Source organism: Antennarius striatus, chromosome 18 (genome assembly GCF_040054535.1).
Source record: "Antennarius striatus isolate MH-2024 chromosome 18, ASM4005453v1, whole genome shotgun sequence".
Classification (NCBI taxonomy): domain Eukaryota; kingdom Metazoa; phylum Chordata; class Actinopteri; order Lophiiformes; family Antennariidae; genus Antennarius; species Antennarius striatus.
The window spans coordinates 3376269-3386223 of NC_090793.1; the positions used below are offsets into that span (position 1 = coordinate 3376269).

A 9955-nucleotide genomic window follows, 5' to 3' on the forward strand; every position below is an offset into this window, starting at 1 on the left:
TCAGTGCTGGAAACAAAACATGTCAGCTCCAGCCTCACACACAGACCTGTAAAAAAAAATACATGGAGAGGACTTGGATCTCATCATTTCTGTACAATTTATTTGTGGATAAAACGTCAATTCAGGTTTCTATTAAAACATTCTCAGAATTTATTGACAAAAATTGTCTTCAAAACAACAATAAAAATAAAGTCAAGCAGGTAAAAGCATATTTTACATGAAGACCTGAGGACATCACAAAACTGTTTTAGTAGTGTGGTTAATATTTATCAGGTTTTTGTCAAGTTTTTTTCATACTTAATTTAAAATAGCTGACAATAAGTGTGAATGTTCTAAAAAACATCTTCAGTTAAATAAAGAATAATTAAATTCCTTTTTATTTCCTTTTGATATTAATCCATAAACATTGAAAATATAGTTCATAGACTGAGAGGAAGTTGATAGAGTGACACACGTGTACTATGTGTTTTTCTTAAACTGACTGATATTGATTATAGATCAGAGTACTTCACCTCATAGAAGTATCTATCAAAGTTTACAAATCGAGTGGAAACACATGGCGATATTTGTGTGGAGAACTAAATATCAGGATATTTTATTTCTACGTCATGTAAACATCGATTGACTTTACAATCGTTCAGATTGTGACAAAAATGACATCACATGTTTTCTTTTTTGGTAATAATTACTAAATATGTCAAAACTGTCTGTAACACTTCGTGAGGAAACTTCCTGGGCAAACAGGAATGTTCTGGAGACATCAGGACTCTAGCTCCACCCAGTGGAGAGCTGTGGTAGCGACAGGAGTCTTCCAGGAGATTCTGCAGCTCCTCCTGTCAGAATATAAAAGCTGTGCCAGTCCCACTACTGAGACAGAAAGAAACACAAACAGCACAGAAGACAACATCTCAACAGTGTTCATCTGACCACAAGAGGACTCAGCTCTGATCAGTGACGATGCTGCGATCTCATGGACTCCAGTCATCCCTCATTCCAGTCATGAGCTTCTACTGTCCTGTTCGCAGGCTGAGGCCAGAGGTTGGACCTCTGTCCTGCCAGCACAGAAACCTACAGCAGCTCTGCAGCAGTCTGGATCTGATGGACCAACTTCAAAACAGCATCGTGGAGGAGATGGAGCCGTTCCAAACCAGTATGGAGGTGCAACCAGTCTTCCAGCAGCTGGAGAAAGAGGGGCCAATCTTTGGGCTGACCCTGGACACTCGAGGCTACTCTCCAGAGGAGCTGTCTGTCAGGCAGGTGGGGAGGCAGCTGAGAGTCAGCGGGAGGACAGAGAAGAAGCAGGGGGAGGAGGAGAAAGGCTCCTACTCCTACAGACTCCAGGAGTTCAGACGGGAGTTTGATCTTCCAGAGGGAACCAACCCTGAAGCCGTCACCTGCTTCCTGGATCCAGACGGGAAGCTCCACATCCAGATGGCTGAAGCTCCACAAGTGGAGGAGGCTGAGAGAGAGCTGGTGATCAAGAGGAGCTCGGAGGAGAACACACAGAAGAGTGTGTGTTCAGAGAGAGAAGGCAGCAGCACAGAGACACACAACAGCAGCCAGAACACACCTTAAAACATGGACTCATCTACATGTGACTGGAACCATGGATTGTATATAAGTCTTAAATAATCATGATATATGTATTGATATGTTAACAGATGAATAAATGTTTTAAATGTTATTGTACCTCTTGTATTATTGCATTATTATAATAAATTTAAACATGTGGCCACAACTACATCAAAGTTCAATTATTTAATAATTGAAAATAAAAACTAAAGATCTGATCCTAAAATTAGATGATAGATGGATAGATGGAAATATAGATACTTTAATATTCCCAAATGAAATCGCATTTATCATCACTCATATACATCCAGACTTTCCTCAAGAAAGTACAACAATGAAGAAAAAAATAAATTCAAACAACAACCAAGGCAGTTACCGTCTGCAACATCCCGCAGCATGGCAAACACAATCCTGAAGTCTGCTTTCCCCTGAACTCAACATTTTATCCTGACCTACTTGCTTAGGTCAAAGATCAAAGCTAGTGCTCTGATCTACTGTCATTGATCAAAGCACTACCTTTGATCTACGGTCTCGCTCACACTGGTCTTCTCCCTCGTCTTTCCATCTTATCTGGTTCCTGAGGGCACAAAAGTTGAAATTTGCCCTTGACCTACTTTTCTCAAGGTCAAGGTCATCATCTCATTTACATCCCCTGTGCCGCCCGAGTAATCTGCTGTTAGTTTCATCTTTCTGTCTGCAAAGGTGCGAAGATATTTGGTGGACAAACGAACGGAAGAACGAACACACAAACACTGACAATGACAATTCTTCACCGCTTTAAAGAGGGATGTAATTATTAAGATGTTTAATCAATACTACTTGTAGTCGGTTCATACAGATGAGACTGAATCACATTAGTTCAGTGCTGGAAACAAAACATGTCAGCTCCAGCCTCACACACAGACCTGTAAAAAAAAATACATGGAGAGGACTTGGATCTCATCATTTCTGTACAATTTATTTGTGGATAAAACGTCAATTCAGGTTTCTATTAAAACATTCTCAGAATTTATTGACAAAAATTGTCTTCAAAACAACAATAAAAATAAAGTCAAGCAGGTAAAAGCATATTTTACATGAAGACCTGAGGACATCACAAAACTGTTTTAGTAGTGTGGTTAATATTTATCAGGTTTTTGTCAAGTTTTTTTCATACTTAATTTAAAATAGCTGACAATAAGTGTGAATGTTCTAAAAAACATCTTCAGTTAAATAAAGAATAATTAAATTCCTTTTTATTTCCTTTTGATATTAATCCATAAACATTGAAAATATAGTTCATAGACTGAGAGGAAGTTGATAGAGTGACACACGTGTACTATGTGTTTTTCTTAAACTGACTGATATTGATTATAGATCAGAGTACTTCACCTCATAGAAGTATCTATCAAAGTTTACAAATCGAGTGGAAACACATGGCGATATTTGTGTGGAGAACTAAATATCAGGATATTTTATTTCTACTTCATGTAAACATCGATTGACTTTACAATCGTTCAGATTGTGACAAAAATGACATCACATGTTTTCTTTTTTGGTAATAATTACTAAATATGTCAAAACTGTCTGTAACACTTCATGAGGAAACTTCCTGAGCAAACAGGAATGTTCTGGAGACATCAGGACTCTAGCTCCACCCAGTGGAGAGCTGTGGTAACGACAGGAATCTTCCAGGAGATTCTGCAGCTCCTCCTGTCAGAATATAAAAGCTGTGCCAGTCCCACTGCTGAGACAGAAAGAAACACAAACAGCACAGAAGACAACATCTCAACAGTGTTCATCTGACCACAAGAGGACTCAGCTCTGATCAGTGACGATGCTGCGATCTCATGGACTCCAGTCATCCCTCATTCCAGTCATGAGCTTCTACTGTCCTGTTCGCAGGCTGAGGCCAGAGGTTGGACCTCTGTCCTGCCAGCACAGAAACCTACAGCAGCTCTGCAGCAGTCTGGATCTGATGGACCAACTTCGAAACAGCATCCAGGAGGAGATGGAGCCGTTCCAAACCAGTATGGAGGTGCAACCAGTCTTCCAGCAGCTGGAGAAAGAGGGGCCAAACTTTGGGCTGACCCTGGACACTCGAGGCTACTCTCCAGAGGAGCTGTCTGTCAGGCAGGTGGGCAGGAAGCTGAGAGTCAGCGGGAGGACAGAGAAGAAGCAGGGGGAGGAGGAGAAAGGCTCCTACTCCTACAGACTCCAGGAGTTCAGACGGGAGTTTGATCTTCCAGAGGGAACCAACCCTGAAGCCGTCACCTGCTTCCTGGATCCAGACGGGAAGCTCCACATCCAGATGGCTGAAGCTCCACAAGTGGAGGAGGCTGAGAGAGAGCTGGTGATCAAGAGGAGCTCGGAGGAGAACACACAGAAGAGTGTGTGTTCAGAGAGAGAAGGCAGCAGCACAGAGACACACAACAGCAGCCAGAACACACCTTAAAACATGGACTCATCTACATGTGACTGGAACCATGGATTGTATATAAGTCTTAAATAATCATGATATATGTATTGATATGTTAACAGATGAATAAATACATGTTTTAAATGTTATTACCTCTTGTATTATTGCATTATTATAATAATTTTAAACATGTGGCCACAACTACATCAAAGTTCATTTATTTAATAACTAAAAATAAGGGAACATTAAACAACGACCACCATCGGTGCTGTTCAACCACAGGGTGCCGGTGGAAACCGGACTACCGTTGGTTGAAGAAGAAGAGGAGGAAAGAGAGAAGAAAGAAAAGAGGAACGCCAAGAGTATAAGACCAGGTGGAAAGATATCAAGTCTAGAAGTTTAGGGGCAGGGTTCAGGCTGTTCTATCATGGTGTAGATAGGAAGAGAAATGGAATAGGAGTTATATTGAAGGAGGTGTCATGATTCTGTTCGATTGGTATGTTCTGCAGGTCTGTTATTATGTGACGCTCATTGTCTCTTAACAGGTCAAGCTGTGGCAGAGGGTGTGGCTGGCTCCTAGCAGCTGATGAGCCACACCAGTCCCCACTCTGCTCATCAGCCTCATCTTAAAAAGCCTGGCTTTTCCCTAGGAAGGTGCCACTGTCCTGTTTTAATGGTGCGAGTGTCTACTGTTCTCTCAGTTGCCAGTTCTTTTCTATGTTTTTGGAGTTTTGTTGTTTTGCTCAGCTGGTTTTTGTTTAGCCTGAGCAAGAAAGCTGTTGATTTTTACTCGTGTGTCAGTCTCTACTACCTGGGGACCAGACTTGAACTACCCTTAACAGGAGGAGTTTGTTAGGAATGTCCTGGAGGTAAAAAGAGTGTCAGAGAGAGTGATGAGTCTGAAGTTAGAAATCGAAGGTTTGACATTCAATGTTGTTAGTGGGTATCCTCAACAGGTAGGATGTGAGCTGGAGGAGAAGGAGAAATTCTGGCTGGACTTTGATGAAGTGTTGCAGAGCATACCTAGAAGTGAGAGAGTTATCATTGGAGCAGACTTCAATGGACATGTTGGTGCAGGAAACAGAGGTGATGAGGCTCTGATGGGCAGATTTGGTATTCAGGAGAGGAACACAGAAGGACAGATAGTAGTTGACTTTGAAAAAAGGATGGAAAGGGCTATAGTGAATACTTTCTTCCAGAAGAGACAGGAACATAGGGTGACCTATAAGAGTGGAGGTAGGAGCACACAGGTAGACTACATTTTGTGTAGACGATGTAATGTGAAGATCAGTGACTGCAAAGTAGTGGTAGGTGAGAGTGCAGCCAAACAGCATAGGATGGTGGTGTGTAGGATGATTCTGGTGGTGAGGAAGATGAAAAAGGCAGAACAGAAGACGAAATGGTGGAAGCTGAAAAAGGAAGAGTGTTGCATGACTTTTAGGAAGGAGTTAAGACAGGCTCTGGGTGGTCAGGAGGTGCTTCCAGATGACTGGACAACTACAGCTAATGTGATCAGGGAGACAGGTAGGAGAGTATTTGGTGTGTTATCTGGAAGGAAAGTAGATAAGGAGACTTGGTGGTGGAATGAGGAGGTACAGGAGTGTATACAGAGAAAGAGGTTAGCTAAGAAGAAGTGGGACACTGAGAGGTTGGAGAAGAGTAGACAGGAGTACAGGGAGATGCAGCGTAAGGTGAAGGTAGAGGTGGCAAAGGCCAAACAAGAAGCTTATGATGACTTGTATGCTAGGTTGGACAATAAGGAGGGAGAGACTGATCTATACCGGTTGGCAAGACAGAGACAGAGATGGGAAGGATGTACAGTAGGTTAGGGTGATTAAGGATAGAGATGGAAGTCTATTGACAGGTGCCAGTAGTGTGATGGGAAGATGGAAAGAGTACTTTGAAGAGTTGATGAATGTAAAAAATGAGAGAGAACAAAGACTAGAAGAGGTGACTGTTTTGGACCAGGATGTAGCAAAGATTAGTCAGGATGAAGTGAGGAGGGCATTGAAGAGGATGAAGAGTGGAAAGGCCGTTGGTCCTGATGATATACCTGTAGAGGTTTGGAAGTGTCTAGGAGAGGTGGCAGTAGAGTTTCTGACTGGGTTGTTCAACAGGATCTTAGATAGTGAGAAGATGCCTGAGGAATGGAGGAGAAGTGTGCTGGTGCCCATTTTTAAGAACAAGGGGGATGTGCAGTATTGTGGCAACTACAAAGGAATAAAGCTGATGAACCATACAATGAAGTTATGGGAAAGAGTAGTGGAAGCTAGACTAAGGGCAGAAGTGAACATTTGTGAGCAACAGTATGGTTTCATGCCAAAACAGAGTACTACAGATGCAGTATTTGCTTTGAGGATGTTGATAGAGAAGTACAGAGAAGGCCAAATGGAGATGCATTGTGTTTTTGTAGATCTGGAGAAAGCTTACGACAGGGTGCCCAGAGAGGAACTGTGGTATTGTATGAGGAAGTCTGGAGTGGCAGAGAAGTATGTTAGAGCGGTGCAGGACATGTATGAGGACTGTAAAACAGTGGTGAGGTGTGCTGTAGGTGTGACAGAGGAGTTCAAGGTGGAGGTGGGACTGCATCAGGGATCAGCTCTGAGCCCCTTCTTGTTCGCTATGGTGATGGACAGGCTGACAGACGAGGTTAGACAGGAATCTCCATGGACTAAGATGTTTGCAGATGACATTGTGATCTGCAGTGAGAGCAGGGAACAGGTAGAGGAGAAGCTAGAGAGGTGGAGGTTTGTCCTGGAGAGGAAAGAAATGAAGGTTAGTCACAGTAAGACAGAGTACATGTGTGTGAATGAGAGGGACCCAAGTGGAAGAGTGAGGTTACAGGGAGAAGAGATCAAGAAGGTGGAGGATTTTAAGTACTTAGGGTCAACAGTCCAGAGCAATGGAGAGTGTGGAAAAGAGGTGAAGAAGCGTGTCCAGGCAGGATGGAACGGGTGGAGGAAAGTGTCAGGTGTGATGTGTGATAGTAGAGTTTCAGCTAAAATGAAAGGAAAGGTGTACAAAACTGTGGTGAGACCAGCGATGTTGTTTGGTCTAGAGACAGTGTCACTGAGGTACGGGACACAGGAGCTGGAGGTAGCAGAGATGAAGATGCTGAGGTTCTCTCTGGGAGTGACCAGGATGGATAGGATCAGGAATGAGTACATCAGAGGGACAGCACATGTTAGAGGTTTCGGAGATAAAGTCAGAGAGGCCAGACTGAGATGGTTTGGACATGTCCAGAGGAGAGATAGTGAATATATTGGTAGAAGGATGCTGAGTTTTGAACTGCCAGGCAGGAGGCCTAGAGGAAGACCAAAGAGGAGGTTTATGGATGTAGTGAAAGAGGACATGAAGGTAGTTGGTGTGAGTGAAGAGGAAGCAGAAGACAGTATGGAGGCAATTGATTCGCTGTGGCGACCCCTGAAGGGAAAATCCAAAAGGAAAAGAAGACTACGGACGGACGAAAGAACGAACGCTGACAATTACAATACTGTACATGACTGCTTTTAAGCAGGATGTAATAAAGCAACAAAGGTGATTTACGCTATGGATTTGGAGAAGCAAATGACCATCAAAGATTTGATGCTGCTACAAGAGGAAGCTCAAGAAGCAGCATAACATCCTTTTGCTATCTTCTATGCTATAATTAGTTATAATTATAATTAGTAGTTTCCAGTGTGCTGTCATACACCATTGTGTGTTGGTGTGGCGGCACCAGGAAAAGAGAGGTAGACCGTCTTAACAGACTCATCCGCAGAGCGGGCTCAGTAGTCGGGCTGAGCCTGGACTCTGTGGAGACACTCCTGGAGAGCAGGACCATGTCTAAAGTTAAGGCCATCATGAACAACACCAGCCACCCCCTACACACCACCCCCTCCCAGCAGAGAAGCACCTTCAGCGGCAGACTGCTGTCACACAGCGCCTCCACAGAGAGGCTGAGGTCCTCCTTCGTGCCCGAACAAAGACTGTAGATCAAAGCACAAGGAGAGTAAACAAGAGAGTAAACTGTTGATCAAAAGAGTAGATCATTTTCACAATTTAGCAAATTTCAATCTATAATTGGGCGACAGGAACAGTGGGTAGCACCCACCTCCACAAACTTGTAATATAGGTGAATTGGTCATGTCAAAATTGGCAGTAGGTGTGTGTGTGTGTGTGCGCGCGTGAATGGTAATTTGTCTTCCAAAGGTCCCCACAAACCAACGAAGGGATCAGTAGCGATTAGCATCACTGTGGCTTTGATCTCCTGCTAGTACTTAGAACTCATTGCTGCACTTGTTGACATCAAATGGCAACATCAAAAGTTAAGATTCTAGACCATGACGCCTTTCATGTAGATTCTACAATCAGATTCTATAAATATATATGCAAGACCACTACTTTCTACTTCTATAACAGTAGTAACGACCGGCAATATGAGTACTTACACAAACGAGACATTGTTTGAAATGAGTGGACAGGGTCATTATACCCGGAATTTTTATACGGTTATTGTCAACAAGACAATGGTAAATGTGGATGATTTTAACTAGCTAGCTAGCTAACTAACTTAGTTTTTTATTAAGCTCTAGGAATTTTTTTACTTTAAAGGATTAACAGAAAAAAAAGAAAAGAAAAAGTGCAACTGTTTAAACATCTGTTCAATGTCCTCTCCAGGTGATCTGGCGGTGGTGGGTGATATCTTTCAGAAGAATGGACAGGTTTTCAAGGCCAGGGGAGAAAAGGGCAACTCATGAGGAGTTCTTGCGTGACAGACAGATGCAGGGTGAGTTGAAATAAACACACACTTCTTATCTAAGTTTGTTTTTGGTTTAACCTGTTAAAGGGATTTTTAAAACTTTTTTCTGGCTGCGGTACACCTGAACAGAAAAATCACCTTGTTTATTTTGTTAATAATAGTATTGAGATTCTTATGAATATTCTGCTGACAACTACATTATTGGTCGTTTCCCCAGATGACATCAAAGCGATTCTTGGTGATGAAGTCTTGCAGCACTGCATTAAACTGTGCAGGAGTTCGACTGAACAGACTGAATGACTGCTCAGTCCTGTGAAAATAAGTAATCCAGAAGCAGTGACGAGGCTTGGGCAATCTACACAAAAGTTCAAGGTGAGTTCCAAAGTCCTAATTCAGTCCCAATTCCAATTTGTAAGATAGAATAAATAATTAAGGGTGACACGGGTGGGTGGGTAGATGGATGGATGAATGTTTTGCCATTTTTACATGATATTTTGGGACAGTTTCGCTAACTGTTCCCCATCCCGTGATTTGGTTTCATACTTTGTGTTTGTTTACAGGCGGTACAGGGGCACAGCCAGAAGGTTCTGTGTCGGAGTTCTTTCTGTGCAGAGTGTTTGTGTTGTCCCTGTGTCTGCGTGGGTTCTCTCCGGGTCCTCCGGCTTCTTCCCACCTCCAAAAATATGGAATTTATGTCAATTGAATGGTTCCAAACTGTCCATTGGCGTGATTGTGTGCGTGAGTGGTTGTTCGTCTTTCATGTGGCTCCTGGCATTACGTTTCGATTGTACCCACACCTATTGCCTGCTCCAGCAACCCCCGTGACCCGCAAAGTGGATGAAGCTGTTAAGAATGGATGGGTGATCTAACTAACTAACTAACTAACTTACAACTGACTGACTTAGTCAATTTCAGATAACCAATACAGAGCAAAATTACTCTGTCAAATTATTTGCTTGTTTTACATGTTTGACATCCATGATGTAACGCTGATCAGTAAATAACCAGTAAAACTAATCCACCACTAGATGGCGACACAGCATGATTTAAAGTCATCAGGAATTGCTAATCCTGGGTTCAGCTATTCACACTTTTTTCCCCCACACCATTTGTAGATTTTAGATTAGATTTAACATGTTTAGATGGACAACTCCAAAAAAGATGAGCTGGTACGGAACCAAATTTATCCTGAGCTGTGGGTTTGATTACAGGAATGTCACAGAAGAAGCAAAAAAAACCCCCAA

General features: G+C 42.6%; 2 protein-coding genes across 2 annotated transcripts; both read left to right on the plus strand.

Annotated features, from left to right (window-relative positions):
- The first annotated feature begins 951 nt into the window (after positions 1–951).
- On the plus strand, positions 952–1723 carry LOC137612474 (heat shock protein 30-like). The gene has a single exon (XM_068341014.1). It carries the CDS (start codon positions 958–960, stop codon positions 1573–1575), a length of 618 nt encoding a protein of 205 aa, XP_068197115.1. The 5' UTR covers positions 952–957; the 3' UTR covers positions 1576–1723.
- Positions 1724–3280: 1557 nt separating this feature from the next.
- On the plus strand, positions 3281–4100 carry LOC137612471 (heat shock protein 30-like). Its single transcript, XM_068341010.1, has one exon. The coding sequence runs from the start codon at positions 3389–3391 to the stop codon at positions 4004–4006; it is 618 nt and encodes a 205-aa protein (XP_068197111.1). The 5' UTR covers positions 3281–3388; the 3' UTR covers positions 4007–4100.
- The last annotated feature ends 5855 nt before the right edge of the window (positions 4101–9955 follow it).

What these genes read in the sequence shown, in the direction of transcription:
- LOC137612474 (XM_068341014.1), top strand. Translation starts at nt 958, where the DNA reads ATGCTGCGATCTCATGGACTCCAGTCATCCCTCATTCCAGTCATGAGC.
- LOC137612471 (XM_068341010.1), top strand. Translation starts at nt 3,389, where the DNA reads ATGCTGCGATCTCATGGACTCCAGTCATCCCTCATTCCAGTCATGAGC.